At 36.7% G+C, this 24,258-nt stretch overlaps 1 protein-coding gene across 2 annotated transcripts in view; it reads right to left on the minus strand.

Moving 5' to 3' along the window:
• The window catches only part of INPP5F (inositol polyphosphate-5-phosphatase F), a 103,568-nt gene that overhangs the window by 73,466 nt on the left and 5,844 nt on the right, over positions 1-24,258 (minus strand). For both annotated transcript variants that reach the window (XM_043983771.1, XM_043983770.1), the window contains exon 2: positions 719-799. In XM_043983771.1, the coding sequence (XP_043839706.1) occupies positions 719-799 (81 nt within the window). The remainder of the gene's footprint in view (positions 1-718; positions 800-24,258) is intronic.

Below are 24,258 nucleotides of genomic sequence, written 5' to 3' on the forward strand. Positions count from 1 at the left end.
TTCAGCAATTTAGTGAAGGGCATGTTAAAATGGCTAAACTCATTTAGGAGGCCAGGAAAATAATCTAGGGGAAAAGTAATAAGGACCTGAATTAGGGCTGTGGCCAGGTTAAAGATACCATGGACATAATGTTTACAAGTATGCCTTATTATTATTTCTGGAATGATCATACAAAATATATTTCATAGGCCTTACCTATAACATGATCATCAGGCTTGGACCATAATTATGAGGCAATAACACTTTTTTTTTTTAAGTGAGGCAGTTGGGGTTAAGTGACTTGCCCAGGGTCACACAGCTAGTAAGTGTCAAGTGTCTGGGACCAGATTTGAACTCAGGTCCTCCTGACTCCAGGGCTGGTGCTCATCCACTGTGCCACCTAGCTGCCCCAGGAATAACACTTTTTAAAAATTAGGAATATACACTAATATCAAACTCAGAATCATCCAGGATCAAGATTAAATTTTAATAAACAAATGACTTAAGATCCCAAAGCTCCTATTTCACTGCCTTTTATTTTGTCATGTATATAAACCATTAGGCTGAGGGGAAAAAAAAGAAAATTAATTAAAATCATAACTAAACCTTTGTGATCTGGTGAACATCTATAATAGCCTCATCTTCTATTTTTTAACAATTAGTAAACTAAGTATTTAACAATTAATAAATTAGGGTACTATTTATTGGGGGATTTTTTGTAAGAACTTTAGAAACTTACCTGAATGGAGTTGAACTTTCCCAATAACACCCTCCACTAATCCCAAACAAATGGGATTCCAGGCCAGAAGAAGGTCAGTGGCTAAAATAAAAATTTTAAAAAACATTTATTATAAAATCCACTAACATGAAAAAATGTATTAAAATACCTAAAGCAGCATATTTTAAAAACAGTAAAATGGCCAACAAAAGTGACTTAGTATGAAACATGATCCAAATGAAAGGGTCTAGTTAGTTACTCTGACAATGAAAAGGAGGAGGCTTAGCATTTTCTCTCCACATTTCTGGATGAATAGCACTCATTATGGTGTTGAATATTTGAAGGATTTGCAGTTTTGCTAGAGTGGGTACATGTTCCTTCCTCTGCTGTAGAGGACTTAACAGACTGTCTTCTAGAACTACTGAATTCCTGTCACCTAAAAAGCTGAGTCATTTTTATCATCCACTTTCATGGAGAAAGGTTACAGACTAGGTCACCATTCAGGGAAAATCCTAAACTCTAGAGTACAATGTAAAGCAGAAAAGACCTTTGATTTGGAGTCATAAAACCTAGGTTCAAATTCTAGCTATGCTGTGCGATGATGCTAAGTCACAACTTCTCTGGACTAGTGTTTTCTATTCTACAAAGTAGTAGTACAGAAATTAAACTAAATAAATGACTTCTAAAGTCCCTTCCAGCTCTTAATCTTTTCTCTGAAGTGAAAATGGTAGGCTACTGCTATGGAGACACTTTTAAATTACATTTTGGCATACCTACTTTGAAGAAGAGGCCAAGAGGGCAAAAATTTGACAAGATTTATGTGCACCATTTCAAAGTTATAAGTAGCAATAAGCAGTCATGGTTTTAGAAGGTAAGCCATATTGATAAAAACTTTTTCTGAAATTCTACTTAAATTGTTTAAAGGATATTAATTTAACAATTAATTTTGAGTTAATAAGATTCTAAATACTGTAGTTTAACCTTACTGCTTATGTGAAGTCTACAATCTATATATTTATTGAAAGGGGAGAAAGGGAACAAATAACCTCACTACAAATAATAACATGAGTTTTCCAGGTGAAATGTGGTATATGTCAAGTCAATATGCATTTATTTAGTGTCACTATGTGCCAGGTATAGTGCTAAAGGCTGGGAATACCGTACAAAGAAAGGTGAAAATAGTTCTTCCTTTCAAGAATCTCCCAGTCTAATGGAGGAGACAACATGCAAACAACTATGTACAAACAAGATATATACAAGATAAATTAGAGATAATCTCAAAGGGAAAGTAACTAGCATTAGATGGATTGGGAAAAGATTCTTAAAGAAGGCATGACTTTATCTGAAACTTGAAAGAAATCAAGGAATCCAGAAGGTAGAAATGAAGTAGGAGAAAATCCCCACCATGCAGAGGGGACAGCCAAGGAGGCCTACCTTAGTACCTCATAGAGTACTTATGTAAATCCAAAATATAACTCAGGACCTAGATGTACATTGTATTTTCAGCCAGATCCATTTCAAACCAGAAATTCTTGAAATTATTTATATTTTAAAATTAATAGGGGCAGCTAGGTGGCGCAGTAGATAAAGCACCAGCCCTGGAGTCAGGAGGACCTGAGTTCAAATCCGGTCCCAGACACTTGACACTTACTAGCTGTGTGACCCTGGGCAAGTCACTTAGCCCACATTGCCCAGCCCCCCCCCCCAAAAAAATATATATATATATATATTAATACTGGTCATTTAGGATTAAAAAAGAAAAGCCAAAAAGATCACGTATAGTTACTATTCTGAGGAAAATTATCAAACTTATGATACACAATAAATATTCACTTATCCTAATTAATCCTGCTTGCAAGAGATAGCATAATTGCTATGCCTCATTACAAAAAAGTTTATAGATGCAATTATTTTGAATAAAAAATGACAAAACTACATGATTACAAAATAATCAGCCTCTTAGTTTTAAAAGCCAAACAGAAGATTTTGCATTTGATCATGGTGGTAATAGGAAGTAATTAAAATTTACTGAGTAAGGGAGTAACATGTGCATTTTACAGTTGACTGTAAAGAGAAAGGCTTATTGAAAGAGTCTGAGCATTATGTAACCAGGGCTTAGACCATGGTGCTAACTGGTTGAGAGGAGAGAAAGAAACATCTGTGAGAGACATTATAAGGTAGAAATGGCAAGATTTAGCAATTAATTGGATATTTGAGATGAAAGCAAGTGAGAATCAGAGGATGACACCAAGGTCATGAGCACAGTACTAGGGGAAGTGCAGAAGAAGGGAAGCTTTGAGGGGTAAGATAATGAGTTATGTTTTGTACAAAACAAATGCCCATGGGACATCTAGTTTGAGATGTTCAAAAGGCAATGCGGTGAGAGATTAAGGGTTATATATCTTACAATACTACTAAAAGGAATTTGTACTAATACTAAAAATAGAGTCATTAAAAGTAAAATATATTAATAATGAGTAAATTAAGGTACTGTTGATAGTTTTCTTGTAAGAAATGTATTAGCTTAAAACCATTTGCCTAGCTAAAGCCCGCCATTAAAGTATTCAGTAAAGTGTGCTAAGAGAAGAGTTAAATTCATACGTACTTGCAAAACTCAGAAAACTCAACAATTCCTTATCAAGAAGTAGTGTTGATACCATAAACTAGAGAGACCTAGAAAGATCTTAAAAAAACAAAACCAGTGTAAAATATGACCTGGAAACAGGGAAAATAATGAGGGAAAGTTAAAAAAAGAAGACCCTGCCAGACCTCAAATTACGTTACAAAGCAATAATCATAAAAATTATTTGGTACCACTTAAAAATAGAGAGGCTCATGAGTGGAACATATTAGGTACAAAACATATGGAAAGAAATTAACACAGTAAAATTGTGTTTGATAAAATGCAAAGCCCCTGGAATAGGGGGCTACCACTACTATGCCAAGAATTCACTATTTTTAAAAAGCTGCTGGGAAAACTGGTAAGCTATCATGCCAAAATTATGCTTAGATCAACACCTCACATGATAAAACAAAATAAGCTCCAAATGGAAACGTGACATAATACATAAAAGGTCACATCATAAACAAATTAGAAGAACAAGAAATTACCTTCTGCATCTAGGGATAGAGAAAGAATTAATGATGAAACAAGGGATATAAAGAATCATAGAAGGTAAAATGGACAGTTTTAATTACCTAAAATTGAAAAGTATTTGCACAAAGCCAAACAATATAAAGGAACTGATTCAACCATGTAAGAACAAGAGCCATTTCCCCAAGAGACAAGTGGTGAAAGAATATGAACTAACAGTTCTCAAAAAGAAATGCAAACTATCATAAGCCATATTTGTTTTAAATGATCCAAATCACTGATTGAGAAAATCCAAATTAAAGTAACAGCTTCTGCCCACTGTACTTATCTAACTGACAAAGATGACCAAAAAATAACAACTGTTTTAAGATCAGGGAGAAAAGAGACATATTGATACTGTTGGTGGAACTATTAATTGGTCCAGCTGTTCCGGAAAGCAATTTAAAATTATGCTTCAAAAGTTACTAAACTGTATATATCTCTTACCCTGTGATACCCCAAAAAATTTAAGGAGAAGAAAAGTATCCATATGTACAAATATATTTATAGCAGCTCTTTCATTATAGAAAAGAAATAGAAACTAAGGGAATGCCGATTCATTGCCTGGACCAAACAACTATGATATATAAATGTAATAGAATAAATAATGAAAGGGATGGTTTCAGAGAAACTAGAGTGAAGTGAGCAAAACTAAACCAATTTATACAAGGAGAGTGACAAAGTAAAAAACAATTTTGAAAAACTTCAGCATTATGAAGAATGCAACAACCAACCACAATTCCAGAGAGGTGATGGATTCATGGGTGCAAAATAAGACTTTTTTTTAACAATATAGAAATTAATTTTGCTACATTATAAATATTTGATAAGGGCTTTTCTTTCATAAATTGGGGCAGGAATGAAGTAGCTATAGGGTTACCAACAAAAGAAGGAAAGAAAGAAAAGAAGGTCACTGAAGAATTTTTTAAAAGCACAGACAAGCAGGGCAACTTTGGAAGTTATATGCTGAATTTATTATACTTAAAGAGAAAAGCAAGTTCTACATAAGAGTGATCTGCAGTTTCATAGACAATGTTCTCTTTTTCTAATCATTTTGTATGTGGAAATGTTCATTTTATTTGGTATACAGTAAGTCTAGAATAAAATCATAAGAGATACTCTTTCGGGGCAGCTGGGTGGTACAGTGGATTAAAGCACCAACCCTGGATTCTAGAGGACCTGAGTTCAAATCCAGCCTCAGACACTTGACACTTACTAGCTGTGTGACCTTGGGCAAGTCACTTAACCCTCATTAACCTGCCCCCCCCCCAAAAAAAAGGCAAATGGAGATACTCTTTCCATGCTAGTAAACAAACTTCTTTTTGTTACATGTTAGATGGTAAATCAATGCCTCATTTTCATTCCAATTCCAAATAAAAACTACACCAGCCTAAATCAGGCCTGGCCCAGAACACTTTTGTGGTTAACAGTAAAAGAAAACTGATAGCCCACATATTCCAATGGTATTTTTGTGTCAGAAGTCAAGAAGTCCCCACTGCATTGGGTAACCCCCTATTGCAAACTTAAAGTAAAGAACATGGACAAAAGCTGCTCAGAATGGAAAGCTGCTCAGAATAGATTGTGATCTACAATGCCAGAAGTAATCAGAAATCAATGAACTAACACATCCTTTAATGTACTGGAGTAACAATGAACTAAGAATTTTGTTTAATTCATTTCACTTATTGCCAAAAGGGAGAAATATTCTGTTGTTTCAGAAATTTCAATTAACTCTGCACAGAAAGAGTATATTTAATATAAATAACAATTTACATGCTTGAATTCTAATAGTTTGATTCCATTCTACTTGGACATTTATTAAACATCTATGATAATCATCAACATTGAGTGTTGACCTACTGTGATGGACTATATTCTTCTCACCAATGCAATGGTACAGAAGAGTTCCAGGGAACTCATGATAGAAGAGGATCTCCAACAACAAGAAAAAAAAAGAAAGAAAGAACTGTGGAGTATAGATGCTGATTGAACCATGTTTTGGGTGCTGTTGTTTTTCTATTTTGAGGTTTTGCATCACTGCTCTGATTCTTTCTCTTGTAACAGGATTAGTGCAGAAATAGGATTAATGTTATTATGTGTATGTATATATATGTGTGTGTATATATATATCTATATGTATATGTATAGAGATATATAGATATAACCTATATCAGATTACCTGCTGTCTAGGGGAGGGGGGAGGGAGGGGAGGGAGGGAAAAAAATCTGAAATTGTAAAGCTTGTATAAACAAAAGTTGAGAACTATCTTTACATGTAACGGAAAAAATAAAATACCTCATCCATTAAAAAAATAAATAAAAGATTGGAACAACAACAACAACAACAACAACAACAACAAAAAAAAACATCTATGATAGGCTAACCACAACACCAAGGCGATACAAAAAAAGTGAAATAGTGCCCCTTTCAAGAGGCTTACATCTGTAGGAAGAATAAAACAAGCAAACTAAGTAAATACAAAGTATACACATCGTATTACAAAGTAATACAAAAGAGAGAGCATGCTTATAACAGTGACAGTTTCTGGTCTAGGAGAAACACAATGTTCACAAGGCAAATCTGCATAAATGTATCCATTAATTTAGGGTGCAAATAATTCAAACCATTGAATAGTGCCTTGTACATAGTATGCTCTTGAGAAATGTTTAACTGGATTGAAATATAAACCAAAATTCAATGTGTTTCAATGTAGTTGAAGTTTTTACCCCATCATTCCACCCACCAAAAATAACTGCACCAAATAGATGACTATAGAGAAAATTCTCTTCTGAAATGCCAATCACTTTGTAAAAATAAAACTCACTAAACAAAAGCAATAGCATTATGAGAAATAAATACAAAGGTCTTGAATAACTATTGAAATTCCATTATGGAAAACAAAATTATTCAATTTATATAGAATTTGTCTCATGGCCATCAGCCTACATTTTCCAGTACTCTTAGCAGCTTGGTCTCCAGAAATCATTATACATTTTTCATGGCAATAATTTGATAAAGTAAAACATGACACTGAAGAACATCATTTTTTAAAAAAGGATGGATTTCTGTTTCAGGAAGCAGCTTAATGTGGTTGAAAGTATTGCTTAACTTCCCAAATGCAGGACAGCCCACTCCCCTCTTAATGAATTCTGGGTCCAACTCACTTTCTTTTTTTGTTTGTTTGTTTGTTTTTTTAGTGAGGCAATTGGGGTTAAGTGACTTGCCCAGGGTCACACAGCTGGTAAGTGTTAAGTGTCTGAGGCCAGATTTGAACTCAGGTCCTCCTGACTCCAGGGCCCATCCACTGCACCACCAAGCTGCCCCTCCAACTCACTTTCTATCTGCAATATCCACCTAATATATATGTACTGATAACTAGCCCATTGAGTCAATCCATTCAATAGTTTATCATAGCCAGAACTCAAGGATACTGCACAATTACTCCTACTCTTTGGCTTTGTTCCAGGATTACTACCACCCAAAAGGCACATGAAAGACCAACGATGAGCAGAACCAGGAGAACAATTTATACAATAACAAAAATATTGCAAAGACAAACAATTTGAAAGACTTGAGCAATCTGATTAAAACAACATCCAATCACAATTCCAGAGGACTCATGATGAAACAAAGTAAGGCTTTTAAAAAAAAATATGGACAATGTGAGAATTTCTTTCTTTAACTATATATGTTTGCAGTAGGGGCTTTGTTTTCTTGATTTCTCGGTGTGGAAAGTTGTGAGAAGGGGAGAAGGCACATGTTCATTTGCAAATAAACTTTTTTTTAAAAAACCATAAATAACTACTAATCCATGAGCTTATTTTGTCATCTCAAAAAGTCCTTGTGAATGATCTACATATGCATGAAAGGTATCTCTGATAAGCAGTAGTAAGACTTTACTCCTTTTACAATAAGACTTTAATAAACTATTTCTTACAGTAGACACAGTAGGGGCAGCTCGGTGGCGCAGTGGATGGAGCACTGGCCCTGGAGTTGGGAGTGCCTGAGTTCAGATCCAGCCTCAGATGATTGACACTTACTAGCTATGTGACCCTGGGCAAGTCACTTGACCCCAATTGCCTCACAAAAACAAAACAAAACAAAAAAACAAACCAATAGACACAGTAGTCACACAATGACTAAAAGGTACAAAGAATACAAGGAAGAAAAATCAATCAATAAACATTTATTGACTCTGTGACAAGTACTCTAAAAGAGGCTCATGAAAAGTCTCTGGCCTCAACCAGCTTTAACATTATCATGGTAAAAGTATGAGATGTTCTCTCTCCTCATCTCTGATTCCTGGCTGCCCTGGAAAATCCCACCTTCTAGAGAAGCCTTTCCCAATGTCTCTTAATTCTATAGTACATTCCCTCTGTTGATTATTTCCAGTTTATCCCGTGTGTGTGTGTGTGTGTGTGTGTGTGTGTGTGTGTCTAGTTTGCTTGCACCTCGTTATTTGCATGTTGTCTCCCCCATTAGATTGCCAACTCCTCAAGAGCAGGGACTGTCTTTTTACCTTTGTTTGCATCCCCAGTGCATAGGAGGTGCCTCACAGTAGGCTCTTAATGTTTACTAAGTGTCTGACATAAACCTAAGTAGCTACAAAAAACATACAAAGTGAATACAAATTAATGAGGCCGGAGTGGAAATTAGGAAAAGCTTCATGTAGGAGGTAGTGTTTAAATTGATCCCTGAAGGAAGCTAGCCATACTGAGAGGCAGAGGTGATGAGGGAATGCATCTTATAGATACACACACACACACACACACATATATGCATCTTACATAAACACACACACACACACACACTTTACACATCTTCTTGGATTCTCACCAAACACTATGAGGTAGGTGCTTGAATAGAAGATGAAAAGTGGGCAGCCAAAATACTTCATTCATACCTATATAATGATTTGTTTTCTATTTGTGGGGATTTTGCATTTAGGCACAAGCTTGGGAGAAATACTTATTTATTGATTTATAATTATTCTAAATCCAAGTATTTCTGTTTGAAAGAGAAATGTCCAAACTGACCTCATGCCCTCAGACATCTCTCCAAAACAAGATCAATTAAAAATTGATAGAATTCTGGAACAAAAAAAGTCTGCTTCATTAAACAGAAGAATAATGATTTAACTTTTGGCCAATCCTTGGAGAATAATTTTCCTGAAACCATTCAATCCTTATTTGACCACTCCTTTCTTTCAAGGTTTCTCCTTTTGAACTAAGTATATATATGTTAAAAACTGTAAAGGAAGGCTTCAAACCCACTTCATGGACTGTCCCACCCCACCCCTACAGAGGACTTAAGGGAGAACTTGGGCAGAAGTCTCACAGGATGAAGTGTGGATAGGTTGCAATCTGCATTTTGGAGAGAGTACTCACACTGAGATAACATATCCATTACAGAATTCAAGAAGGAACATGATGCACAACAGAAGGGTTGGTCAAAATAACTGATACCAATAAACAGATTATTCTAAATGACTTAAGATAGAAATTAAATGCTAGAAATTACTAGCAGATGAGTGCTAAATAATTTATAAGTCACTGTATTAAATTCAAGAACTTCCTAATCTTAAAGACTTTGTCAATAGTTTTCAGATATTCAATTTTCCCAAACTTTGAGTACAATCTGAAGTTCCTATATAAAATTAAATCACCATAATCAACATTTACTCAGTTTCCACTACATATTGATCTTTATACAAAAGGACATCTTTCTATACATCTATCTTCGAAGGAACAATCAACCAAATACCAATCAAACGAGGGAGCATTAACAATTAGACGCGTGCTACTAATATTTATTTCCAAAAGCTTTTAAAAAGTCAAACAATGGAGAAACTAAATTCCCAAAGCAGTAAGGTTGTACTTAAATCTTATATTCAACCTAATTACCCTAAGTACAAAAATTACCCACAAATATGCCCTCAGATTTTTCTCCCAATCAAATTGTCCACCTCGATCGTCCTGAAGTATATATGTATATTACATCCTCCTTTCTACATAACAAGGTTTCTCCTGTTAGTGGCCCTGGTCAAACCACAACTGCATTATGGTATTCAGATTAAGAATCAAATTTTTCAGAAGGAAACTTGGTTACCTCAGAGGGCTGGTGTGGGTAGCAAATGATATAATATATCCAAGTACTTTGAAAATCTTAACACACTATAGAAATGTCAGCTGCTATTATACCTGACAGGAAGGCATCATAGAAAAACAATCAAGATAGTGAAATATCATATGAAGATAGGTTCCAATACAAGAAAAAAATTTCCAATAGCTGTCAAAAAATCAAATGAGCTGCCTCAGTAAGTAGTGGGTACCCCTTCCGTTGGTTCTTGACATATATGTCAGGCATTCACACAAATCTGGGTACCTAAAAATATTAAGTAATGATTTTTACTCTTCCTATTGAGAACAAGATCTAGCCTATACAAGTGTGACAAACATGGATTTATAAGAGGAAGGATTATTATCCCCATGCAAATTGACACAAGCCAAAAAATGAAAATGACTTTTAGGGTTGGACTGGTTTTGTTTGAGCTCAGGTGATTTTTTTTTTTTGAGGGGAGAGGAGAGAGAGTGTGCCTGTACAATGGGCTACATACATAGTTTTAATGTGTATGTAGTGGGGGGGGGGTACTCTTCAAATGTTGCTTACTTAAAACTTGTATTTAAATTTCCCCAATGTAGGTAAAAAGAATCTCCAGCTCTCATGCAAGTACTCATGGTAATATGTGCAAAAAAAATGCAGAAAACACAGAGTCCATAAACTGATAAAGAAACCACTTAAGGCATTTGAAGGAGTTCATAAGCAGATACAGAAAACACAGAAAGCACTTTAATAATCTAAAAAAGCACTTCAATAGCATATAAAATAGTCCCAAATTCCCCTAAGAATGTAATTTCATTTTGATGCTGCTAAACAAGCATTTCTTCCTCCTATGAAACATGTGTTCTCAGGATAACTCTCCGTAATGGCAGGGAGGAAAAGGTTCCCTTCATCATCTTCCAGCTGTGGTGGCCATATGAGTAAGTCTCTTCTTTCTCCAGGAAGCACACTGCTCAAAAACTCTGTCCATGACCTTGCCACTTGGATTCAGTGGGCATGCACATTTCCTGCCATATGCTTCTGCAAGATCTCAAACCAGTCCTCAGAAAGCTTTAGGTAAGTAACTCCATGTAACTCCCACTTGTTCCTGAACCAAAGTATCTATTACTGGGTTCTGTCAAGGGGAAGATCATATATGCACACAAATCTCTACAATGTCTTAATAGTGTGTCCTCTACACAGGGAGAAATGAGAATGCAAAACAAATGATCTGGTCTGTCAGCTCACTTTCGTAGACAATGGAAAGAGGCAGCTCCTCAAACAAGAATCTATTCTCCTATGTTCTACACAGATAATCATTGGAAGGCAGCCGAGTCACTGAAAACCTATAAGGTCTTCTCTGTCATGTTTTTCTACAATTAAAGTTTGCCCCCCCAAAAAAAAAAATCCAGGTTAACATTACCATCCTTATTTCAGACAAATTAGGTAGTATTTTATTTCTATGATGAAAAGTACTTGTCTTTTTGCTATACAGAAAATAAGTAACCAGCAAGTACAACAGTGCCTGCATAAAGTATGAGTCATCCATTCCAATATCCTTACTGTGAAAGAGACACACCCATGACCCCAAGAATAAGCATATGCTCTAAACTGATCTTGTAATAAGTTATGCATTGGCAAATTCAACAGTTCCTGTTAGAAGAAAAAAAGACTGGGGTGTAACTAGTTAGACACAAGTCTCATTTCCTGCTTAGAACAAAAAAAGACTAGATAGGAATGAGAATTAACATTGGCCAAAAAAAAAAAAAAGAAAAAGAAAAGATAGTAATTATTAGCTCATCAAGGTTCTTAACTATGCTTTGACAATTTAATGAAATACATTTTGACAATTTAATGAAACATTCAAAGAAAATGTGCCTAAAAATTATTAAGAAGCAATCTTATAAGTAAGACTCTAAACTCATTTTAAACTTGTAATATGCCAGTTGTGTGCTAACATACTAATTAGTTTGCCAACAAGCATTAAAGTTAAATATCTACTCTGATTCAGAAGCTCTATTATTTAGTCCTTTCCCAATATAAAGGCCAAACTAGTCACAAGTTAGACCCTATTTTGTAGTATTATTGTCTTGAACAGCAAAAATTCTAAATTCTTGATAACAGCATGTTATATGAATAATGTAAACTCATTTAAGTAGTATAAAGTCACAGATATCATAAGATATCATGAGTGGGAAGAGAAGTGGTTGATATGTTTTGGTGTGAAGATGTATCAGAATACATTTCTGAAAAAGAAAGACAAAATATACCTTTTTTTTGGACAAAATATACTTTTAAAATGATACACTCAAACCTAGTAGTTCTGACCTAGGAAAGGGATCTAAGAATCACTGTAGATATGGTCACAATATCCAACTGTGGTCTGAAGCCATCAAAACACCAATTAGCAAATATTCTACCTGTAGACAAAACATGGTGCTTTGGGGCTCTCTTCACCACAGTTCAAGAAAGACATAAGTGAGATATGTGAAAAGTACTTAGCACATAGTAGGTGCTTCATAAATGCCATTTCCTCCCCTCCCCCCAAAATGAGAAAGGAAAGAGGAAGTTCTATGAATCCTTCTATAGATGTAGAAGTAGACATAATGATGAACTTAACAGCATTCCAGGAACAAGGAAAACTTCTACAAAAGCCAGAAACCATGAGATAAATGTAAAACTCAAGGAACAGGAAATTGTCAGGAAAAATTGCCCTGATAGTCTAGAAGCAGAAGGTAAAATAGAAATTGAAAGAATCCACTGATCACCTCCTGAAAGAGATCCCAAAAGGAAAACTCCCAGGAGCATTATAGCCAAATTACAGAGCTCCCAGGTCAAGGAGAAAATATTGCAAGCTGCCAAAAAACAAACAATTCAAGTACTGTAGAGCCAGTCAAGATAGCACAAGATCTAGCAGCTTTTACATTAAAGGATCAGAGGGCATAGAACATGATATTCCAGAGGGCAAAGAAATTGGGATTACAACCTCTTTCAGAGGAAAAAATGGGACTTCAATGGAAAAGGACTTTCAGGTTATTTGTGATGAAAAGACCTGAACTGAATGGCAAATTTGACTTTCGAATACAAGACCCTAGAGAACCATAAAAAGGCGAACATGTATGGATACATACATATATACACACATACACACATACACACACACACATACATACATACATACATACATACATACACGACAGATTAGTCTGGCAACAATGAAAGATGGAGAAAAATTCTGTTAGGAGAAACAATACAAACACAATAGTAATAAGGGGAGAGGTGCAAGGAGATGTTGCTAAGTAGAACTTATAGGTAACTAATTAGCAATGGGATGGGGGGGAGGGGAAGGGAAGAGTCAACAATAATAAAATTTCAAATACATGAAACTGAGGATTCTATTCATTTAAAAAAGAAATAGTCCAGTCAGTGGAAAGGGAGTAGGGGAAGAGAATTCAATAGATATTTAGGTGACCTTGGACATGTATAGGTTAAGCTTCTGGTAGGGCATACATAGAGATGAATAAAAACTTTAGGCATTTAGAGTGTAAATCTGGAGGAAATGGGTCAGGTCTGGAGGTAGATTTGGGCATAACCTCTAAAGTAGGGCTAAGAGAGTAAATGGCCAAGAAGTCCTAGATGCCAGCCTCTATAATATAAACCCATTGTCTTTGTCTTCATTCCGAAACAAATTAAGAAGAGAAGAAAATGAGATTAAAGTTAAATAGGAAATGGAAAAGGCCAGATGTGTCTTGTGATGGTGAAGGGAGTGATCTAGTACCAATTTGTTTTAGCAGAGTTTTTGTTTACTATTTTAGAGTTATTTTTGGAAAACAGAGAGAAAGAAAATGTGGCTAACTAAAATGGGTACAAGAAGATTTTCTTCTTTTCTTTTTAATTTGTAGTTCAACTACTATAGTAGCTACCTGGGAGGAAAAATGCACCTTCTAGATTTGGCACACACATGCTATATGAAAAAAAAACAACAAAAAACCAAAACAAAAAACCACATAGCATCATATATTTTTAAAATAACAGTTTAGTTAAAGTTCATATTTATTTCAAAGTTCAGCATATAAATATAACCTAGCAAAGTTCATAAATTCCAGTGCACTATTTCAAAAGCAACATAAAGGCAAAAAGAAAAGAAAACCAAACCAAAAAATGAGATTCATAAAGTTTTCTCAATATGTTGCTTGTCAAGATAAAGGGGGGAAGAAAGCAAAGTTTTTTCAAAAAGAGACCGAATCAAAGGTATTTAAAAAAAAATCCATACTAAGACTAATTTTTATCAATGAAAGAATCTGAATGGATGCTTTTTTGTTTATGTGTAAATGGAAAGAGTTCCCTTAAAGGTCTCTCAGCATGTAAAAAACGATTCATAGCAACAGAACATACTACCAGTACTTGCAGTGTTTCCATACAATATTATTTTTGATCTAGAGAAATCATATTTTATAAATGGGAACAATTATATTAACTTACACAACTCAAGCTTTACAGAGGTTATTTTAAAACATCTGAATAGAAGAGACACATATTTTTCGTACCTCATGCAAAATTTCATATAATCATGTAAGATTAGAAATGTCTTTGCTCTGAACTACAGAAACAATGAGTTTGGTTTGCCACTGCCAGTTAGGAAGCTATCCAACCTTGCTGTGACATCAAGTCAGCAAATGAGGGAGCCCCACAGAGCCAAAATGGTTTTGTTCTGTATATGGTTTCACTCCCTATTCACCTCTGCCTTGTAGACTTCCCTAACTATACCTTCAAGGTTCAGCTGAAGTGCCACCTCCCATTTAAAACCTATCAGGGGGACAGCTAAGTGGCACAGTTGATAAAGCACCAGCCCTGGATTCCGGAGATGCTGAGTTCAAATCCAGCCTGAGACACTTGACACTTACTAGCTGTATGCAAGTCACTTAACCCTCACTGCCCCGCCAAAAAAAAAAAAATGTAAAAATTAAATTATTAAAAATTAAATTAAAACCTACCAGGGTCTCCCTACCCGACTAGTTCCTAGATTCTCTCCCCCCCCCCAAAATATATTTGTATACATTTCATGTTTACAAATGTGTTTATGTTGTACCCCACAACCAAGAAAGTAACTCCTTGAGGGCAGGAGCTTTTTTCTTTTGTTTTTGTATCTCCAAAGCCTAGTACAATGCCCAGAAGTCGATCAGTCCAGAAATATTTTTTAAATACCTGCTATGTGCCAGGCACATACAAAGAAAGACAAAAAGCAATTTCTGCTCTCAAGGAGAACATAGTCTACTGGGAGAGACAACATGCAAACAACTAGGTATAAAGATATATATGATATATTGAGATATATATAATAAGTTGGATAATCAACAGAGGGAAAGCTCTAAACACAAAGAACTCATTAAAAACTTTTTGAATTGAATGGTATGAATATTTCTCCAGTCAGACAAAGTTAATGGCCCTTCTCCAAACACCTGCATATATTTGGAGTTCAAGAGGACACACCCGATGAATTCCCAAGAGCTAGGTTCACAAGACATCTCGTATGATCTATTCCTTCCAACCAAATGTATCAAAAAGGCTTTAAATGTATCATTGAGTTTTTTTAAAATAACAAACATTTTTATTTATAGTTTTGGGTTTTCATTGTTTATTATGAACCTCATAACAACAAATACAAAAAAATTAATGGAACCAATATCTACATACAACTTTAAGATTCAAATAACCTCTGCTTTAATTGGAAAGTTTAAGATTTTTAACTTTGAAAAACTTGAGTATCCTGATCAACAAAACGGCTCATCACAATTTAAGAAGACCCAAGATTACAGGTTACCCACTCATTACACAACTGGAGAAGTAATAGACTCAAGGTACAGATGAAAACATGGGTTTTTGGACATAGCCAATAGAAGAATTTGTTTGACTATCCATATTTTTTTAAAGGGTTTTCTTTTTTTTTTTTTTTAGTAAGGGGGAAAGTACAGAAAATAGTTTTTGCCAATTGAAACTAATTAAAAAAGAAAAAGATCTTAATACATTAACAAAAATCAATTTCTTTTTTGAGCCCTTTGGAATGAGTTGTTGCCTTTGTTGGATTTTTAATGATTGCATCTGATATGTATATCTTGTTATTCAGTTTACCTCATTTTGTGTAACTTAATAAGTCTTTCCTATTTCTTTACATTTTCTGTATATAATTATATGTAACAATAGATTTGTACTACATTAATGAAAGACAAGATATACGGCTACTCACCAACTATTAGATCTATAGGTTGTTTCCATTTGTGCACTATTACAAATGCTGTGAATGGTCTTGGTTTTATGTTTGAGGAGGGGTGTTTTTTTTGTTTTTGTAGAGAATGGTCCTTTTCCCCTTCTAATAACACCCTTAGGATATAGTCCTACCAATAAGACTGCTGAGTCCAAATGATAGTGATATAGGTCTGGCCTAACTTGAGGTTTTCTCCTAGAGAAGCTAAACTAAAGGAGGGACACACCTAAGAAGTGAGATAAGCCCAAGCCCATTAGGCATGGATGCTGTCTGATCTGCTCCAAGGGACTAAAGATCACTCCAGAAATCAGAACCACCAAGCCTTTCCCATCCCACCCCTCATTCAAGCCTTCCCCACCCCCAAAGTGAACTTTCCATAGTCAGGTGGTCCCCATCAGTCCTCTATAAAGGCTTTGGCCTCTCCTCTGGTTGAGAAAGGTGTCTCATAGAATCATGTCCCTAAGCTACCTCCTCCCCTTGAGGTGAAGGTTTTGACATCCCTCTTGATCACTTTCTTTAAGCACCCAAATAAAAGACCATTTTATTCTAATTAGATTGTGTGCTGAGAGAATTCTAATTCTTTAGGATCACTTCTGTGACTTACTGGATACTGTCAAAAATTGATTTCTAAAAAGCTTGGACCAAAGCAGGTCACAGTGGGAACATGTGGAGTCAGATCTTGGACTTGAAACCTGATTCTACTGCATATGTATCCTTGGGTAAGTCAATTCCCTTCTCAACATCTGTTTCCTCACCTATAGGAAGACGAATTTGGACCAAACCAAGGCTTCTTAAACTTTTTTCACTTGCAACCCCTTTTTACCTGAAAATTTTTATGTAACCCCAGGGTAAATAGGAATATTAAATAGGCAAACAAATCAAACCATTTACTGCCAAATTTTTCCCTACCCCCACACTCAGTGACAGGATTGCATATGGGGTCACCACCCACAGTTTAAAAAGCTTTGGACTGGATGGCCTTGGAGGTCCCTCCTACCTCTGAGTCTGTGATCTTATGACCCGCAGTCCTGTCAAAGGTGCCTGATCATTGAACTAGCTCTAAATCTAACCAATTTGACTATCGATTTGCCCACGTCTCTTCCTGAAAATGCTGAAAATCCAAGTACATATTTCTATATTCTAATAAGTCAAAGGAAGGCAGACAGTGTGAGAAAATAATGGGATTTTGGCAGATACTCAAAGGCTCACCTGGAGATTAATCTAAACTGATTGAATTGAGTGATTAACTTTACTGATTTAGCCTACTTCAAGTTAGATTGTAACCACACCTGGCTAGCCCTTAAGAAGGTATTGTTCTAGGAGCAGCTAGGTGGCGCAGTGGAGAGAGCACTGGCTCTGGATTCAGGAGGACCTGAGTTCAAATCTCATCTCAGACACTTAACACTTACTAGCTGTGTGACCCTGGTTAAGTCACTTAACCCCAATTGCTACACACACACACACAAACACGAAGGTACTGTTCTCAGAAGCTAAGGACTTTGAACTCAACTGGAGACCACCTTCAAGTCCAGTGAACCAATGGATTTGGATGATGCCTACCAATCAGCTTGAAGCAGTGTGTAAGGACCGCCTCTGCTCCAGACCTATAAAAAGCTTCTACACTCAGTTTGAGAGTTCATGGTTGAAGCAGGCTCATGGTGGAGGACTTGAGGAAGAACCAGACCAGGCTGGAACTCTAGGCTAGACAGGCCTTTTCTTAACACCACGTGTTCTCTTTTTTCTAATACCTAGTATGCTTTAATAAATGCTTAATACCCAAAGACTGGTGCTAAAGCTTCTAATTTAAGGTGACTACACATTTAGATTTTAAACATCATGGATGGATGGATGGATGGATGGAAGGAAGGAAGGAAGGAAGGAAGGAAGGAAGGAAGGAAGGAAGGAAGGAAGGAAGGAAGGAAGGAAGGAAGGAAGGAAGGAAGGAAGGAAGGAAAGAAGGGTGAGAAGCCCCATTTAAAAATTCCTGGGACTCAGTATTGGAGAAGTATCAAAGATCTTTATTTATACATTCGAGTGTAAATGGGTCAGCTCCCTAATGGAAATGGCAGGAAGGGAGCCCTTTTATCTCACTCAACTCAGCTGGCCCCCCCCCTCCCTTCTTCCTCAGTTACAATCTGCTCGTCAAGACACTGGCGCCAAACGCTAGCCAATTGGAATGCAGTATAGTCAAGGGGGCAGCCCTCTAAACTCCTTCCCCACGTGACCCTTCTCCCAGCTGAAATTCACCTCCCAGACATTAATTGTTCCCCAGACAACTTCAATCAGCTTTTGAGGGGAGCCCATATTTTCCTACAGGAAGGAAGGAAGGGAAGGGAAGGAAGAAAGAAGGGAGGGAGGGAAGGAAGAAAGAAGGGAGGGAGGGAAGGAAGAAAGAAGGGAGGGAGGGAAGAAGGAATGGCAGTCAATAATAGCTAGCCTTTATGCAGCACCTACCTATGTGAGCTAAACACTTTACAAACATTTTCTCATTTGAGGCTCACAACAATCTGGGGAGATTGTGCTATTATCATCCCTATTTTACATTTGAGGAAACAGCCAAGCAGGACTTGTACAAAGTCACACAGTTAGTAAGTATTTGAGGCCAAATTTGAACTCAGTGCTTCCTGACTCCAGGCTCAACACTCTATCCATTGTACCACCTAACAACTTGAATAGAGCACTGTGCTTAAAGCAAAAAAAAAAAAACGTAAAGCAAAGTTAGGAAGATTAGCTATTAACCCCAGGAAACATAATTTTCATAACAAAAGGAAAAAAATATCAAACGTGCTTGACAATAGCAGAAAACCTTATATAGTTAAATCTTAGCCACTTAGTAACTAGGATCACAGCCCCCAATTGGATTTAAATAAAGCAGGTCACCAACCTCACTTTCTCCTCCAGTCATCTGGGTCCAGTGGCAAAACATACATCAGGATGGCTGGAGACAGCCCCAAATTGTTTAAAACAACTGGGGTTAAGTGCCTTGCCCAGGATCACACAGCTACTAAGTATCTGAGATGAGATTTTAACTCAGATCCTCTGGACTCCAAGGCCAGTGCTCTATCCACTGTGCCACCTAGCTGCCCCTCTAAATATATATAAATATATACTGGTATAATGACAACATGGGTGTTTGATTCGACTCATCTAATGTGTTTTAAGAATGTCAGTTGTAGGGACAGCTAGGTGGCGCAGTGGATAAAGCACCGGCCCTGGAGTCAGGAGTACCTGAGTTCAAATCCAGCCTCAGACACTTAACACTTACTAGCTGTGTGACCCTGGGCAAGTCACTTAACCCCAATTGCCTCACTAAAAAAAAAAAATCTAATTACACAAGCTACTTTCTCAATATATGTATCTCACCATGATTCTTCTCATTTCCCTTTCTTCCTTTTTATGAGTAATTCTGTTCATTTAGTCTCTTAAAGGTATGAGGTTTTTGAAGGCTATCAATAATCCTGATAAGGTAAGCTACTTTACATATATTCCCAGAAACTTGTTGATAAAGCAACAGATTCACAAAAGAGAAGTGACCTGCCTAAGGTCACACATTGCTGAATGACAGAACTGGAATTCAAACCAGAGGTTCAAGACCATAGCCCACAGTTCTTTCTAAAACAGCATGCTGCCTCCCCCTTGTTTCACTGATGACCATGTGACTTCCTCAAAAATAAACTCCAAACATTTAAAAATCTAAAGTCTAGATAAGAAAATTAAAATTAATTATATCTTATATATTAATAAACTTAAAAACAAGGTAGATGCATGAACTCTCACAGAGGGTCAAACAGTGTTTTGGATCAGTAGCAAGCATCAAGAGGCATTTTCCTATTAAAGAAATAACCATCCATACAAAAGCAGAACTCAAAAGTTAAATGACACCTTAACATAGCTCCTTCAGGATGTTATTTTAAAACAAAAACAAAAAACCCTCTCTTCTTAATAAGACAGGGAGAGGGACTGGGCCTGAGGTTTCAATGGTATGGGGAAGTACCAGAGAAGGTACCTTCCTCTCCCATTGCCGGTTGGCTTCGAGCTGAATACAGGAAAATATTAAAGTAATAGGAGATCTTAAAATTATACCCAACACAGAATGGTATGCAGAAAAAATTGATCATACATTATTCAGTAACTATTCAGTGACTTCTAACTATGACCCTGAGCTTTCTATCTTTTAAGGCCTTCTGCAAAGTTCTACAAGAACTAGGGGCAGCTAGGTGGCGCAGTGGATAAAGCACCAGCCCTGGATTCAGGAGGACCTGAGTTCAAATCCGACCTCAGACACATAATACTTACTAGCTGTGTGACCTTGGGCAAGTCACTTTACCCCCCCCCAAAAAAAAGTTCTATAAGAACTGAGGAAGACATTCCAGTTTTCTGGGCCTCTGCCTCCTCGACAAAATGAAAGGGTTGTGTTATAAGTCTCTAAAGTCTTCCCTGGCTCAAATATCATGAATTCCCATTTTCCTTCAGTAATAAATTAAAAGATCTTTATGGATAGAGAATTAGCTAGTATTTGAATCAAAGAGTTAAGTTCAAGTCAGGTCTCTTATACATGCTGACTGTGTTACCTTGAACTAAAACTCTACAGAACCCAGGAAATTCTCTGAAGACTTTAAGTTACAGAGATACTGTAGATACTGATCTGCAATGGTAAAGGAAGTTCCCTAAATTGATGAAATCACAAGTTAAAAAAAGTGGGGGGGAGCTAAACAATTTTCCAAGAATTAAAATTACAGTTACCCCAAAAGTCAATGAGTAGAGTGGGCATAAGAAGGCTGCAAAATATATCCAGTGATTGCTTATACAAGTGCCATAAGAGAATCATCTTGGAAATATATGATCAGAAACATAGGTGGTTATGGAGCAAGAAGAAGGGATAACAGAGAGTGTTGCACCAATACTCAGTGTTGAGAACCAAATAATGCCTCCAGCATAGATCTTCTATGAAGGGTTAATGGGAGGACACAGACATGAATCACAGAATGATGAAGTATGATGTCCTTACATCAGAGTAATCATTAATCAGCCAGTCTACAACACTCAAAAGAAGCCAACATTCACAATTACTAACCAAAATACAACCGGGCTCTTCTTCTATTCAGTCATGTACATTTAAGTATGAAAGGTTTCTAATAATTCCAGATAGAAGATACAAAAGAAATAAGCACATGTAAAAAATGCAGCAAATGATTTATCAAGCCTATTCAAAGCCAGAAAACTCCAATTTTCCATGTGAATTGAATACTAAGCTCATCCAATATCAGTCTGACCCAAAATTAGGGCATAGGATACTTTAGTTTTCCTTCACGTCCTGATAGCAAAATTTATATATATGATCACAAACCAAGTATAAAAAAAAGGATGGCATTTTCATTTATTATAAAGAAATAACTGCCTTTCTCACTTCCCAGTCATCTTGGTGGCAGGTCTCTGGCTGAGGGTCCTCCCTCACCACAGGCAGGAAAATGGTAGCCCCAAAGAAGATGAAAAAGTCCATCAATTCAAGGCTCCAGCTGGTGATGAAAAGTGGCAAATACGTGCTAGGCTACAAAAAGACCCTGAAAACAATCAGACAAAGCAAAGCCAAATTGGTCATCTTAGCCAACAACTGCCTAGCCTTGAGGAAATCAGAGATTGAATATTATGTACACTGTGTTGGCCAAAACTACAGTGGCAACAACACTGAATTGTGTACAGCATGTGGGAAGTACTACAGAGTTTGTACACTGGCTATCATTGATCCAGGTGATTCTGATATCATTAGAAGCATGCCAGAACAGACCAGTGAAAAGTAAACTGACAAAAGTATTCTTTAATAAACTGACCAAAGCTTGTTAGAAAGAAAGGAAGGAAGGAAGGAAGGAAGGAAGGAAGGAAGGAAGGAAGGAAGGAAGGAAGGAAGGAAGGAAGGAAGGAAGGAAGGAAGGAAGGAAGGAAGGAAGGAAGGAAGGAAGGGCAGCTAGGTGGCACAGTGGATAGAGTACCGGTCCTGGATTCAGGAGGACCAGAGTTCAAATCTGACCTCAGACACTTCACACTTACTAGCTGTGTGACCCTGGGCAAGTCACTTAACCCTCACTGTTCTGCAAAAAAAGGAAGGAAGGAAGGAAGGAAGGAAGGAAGGAAGGAAGGAAGGAAGGAAGGAAGGAAGGAAGGAAGGAAGAAAGAAAGAAAGAAAGAAAGAACTGACTAGCCTGTATCTTATAAAATCTAATTTGTTGTACTAGGGAAAATAGTTTGTGTCCATTATTACCATTTATTGAGCACTGCTGTACAAGAAATTAGTATGTCAACTATTAGCACTAGACTGATCAGTGATTCTCCAACACCTTTGACCTAACAATTCTTAGGACCACCCTCTGTCTCACATTAGTCAATCAATAAGAATTTCTTGAGCATCTTCTATAAAGCAGACCCTTTGCTAAGCTGCTGGGGGAATAACAAGAGAAAAGAAAAAAAATTACAATCCCTGACCTATAGGAGCTTCCATTATCTTATAAGGGGAGATAAACATACATATTTAAATACATATAAAATCAATAAAATGTAACTTTTTGGGGAAACACTAGCAGCTGGGGGAAGAGAAAAGGAAAATATCAGGAAACCACCTCCTACACAAACTGTGAGCTGAGCTCTAAAGGAAACCAAAAGACTCTAAGAGGTGGAGGTGAGGAGACAGATTAAGTTGCAGGCGTAAGGAGGCAGCCTAGACAAAGGCACAAAAACAAGAGCTGGAATGCTGTGGGTAAGGCACAGACAGCTAGTCTGACTGGACTGGAGAGTGCATGAAGGAGATTAACATAAAACAAGACTGTAAAGGTAGTTTGAAGTCTTTATCAAGGGCCGTTAAAGGTCAAACAGAGGAGTCTGTTACTCCTCCATAGAATCTTTACATACCTGCCACATAAAAGATTAAAAGTAAAAAACAAAACAAAGCAAAACATGGGAGGGCCCAAGAGGCAGAAGAGGTCAATCCAGTCATTTTTATTTTCAGGCCTCTGATTTCAAAGGCATAGGGAACTACCCCAACCAAAGCACATCACCAACTGTTCAACAAATTCCAGTCTTAAACATGCTTTCTACTGCCAAATAACTTTGGAAATCTGTTAGTTTCAGAATGGCATCTCTCCTTAAGGTTTTCTATTCCTAACTTGAAAAACTTACTTCCACAGATCTGTGATCTCATCAATGTGGGTATCTCAAGATCACAACCCCCACACAACTTCTCATCCTGTGAAACTTTGTTCGTGTCTTCAATGAATGTGCTATGGATCTTCTTCTAAATCTGGTGATGTTTCGTAGACGTCAATGGAGCCCGTGGGTTTTCCATCTGACACCCCTGGCTCTCACTATATGACAACCCCAATTCCTTTCCTGGCTGAACATCTCTGAGGATATGCTTTTTTCCTACTTCTCTGAATTGTCATTAATATGATGCAGCTGACTGACATGTACAATGAAGTTCTCCACTGATTGTCAGGAGACACACAAATGTCATTCTCCAGAAGATTGTCACATTCTGTGACATGAAGTCATGTAGCATTATTGGAAAAATTTTGATGTTAAAAAGTTGGATCTTTGCTTCAAGGAGAATTTTGATTCCCTACAAGTACTAAACAATTTTCACCAAACGCAATCTAACAAACACTTTTCCACCTATTCAATTTTAGGCCCAACTTCATCTATGGTATCTATAAAAAATGTATTTCCTTATGGCAATGTTTTACATAATTGTACATGTATAACCTATATCTGGTTGCTTACCATATTAGGGAAGGGGGTAGGGGAGGGAGGGAAGGAGAAAAATTTTTAATACTTTTCAAAGTAAAAAAAATTATGTATATATATGTGTGTATGTGTGTATGCATGCATATATTTCCTGATAGAGCTGGCCTATGGATTGTCCATTAAATTGAAAAAGAGATAAACAATAGGTACTCATAATGCACTTGTTTGTTGCTGTGTGGCTATTAGGTTGAATACCTTTGAGTAACTGAAGTTATATTTAATAGTTTCTGGAGGGTTCCTAGATTTGATGATTCTGTTTGAGATGACATTGTACTG

Source organism: Dromiciops gliroides, chromosome 2 (assembly GCF_019393635.1).
Source record: "Dromiciops gliroides isolate mDroGli1 chromosome 2, mDroGli1.pri, whole genome shotgun sequence".
Lineage (NCBI taxonomy): Eukaryota > Metazoa > Chordata > Mammalia > Microbiotheria > Microbiotheriidae > Dromiciops > Dromiciops gliroides.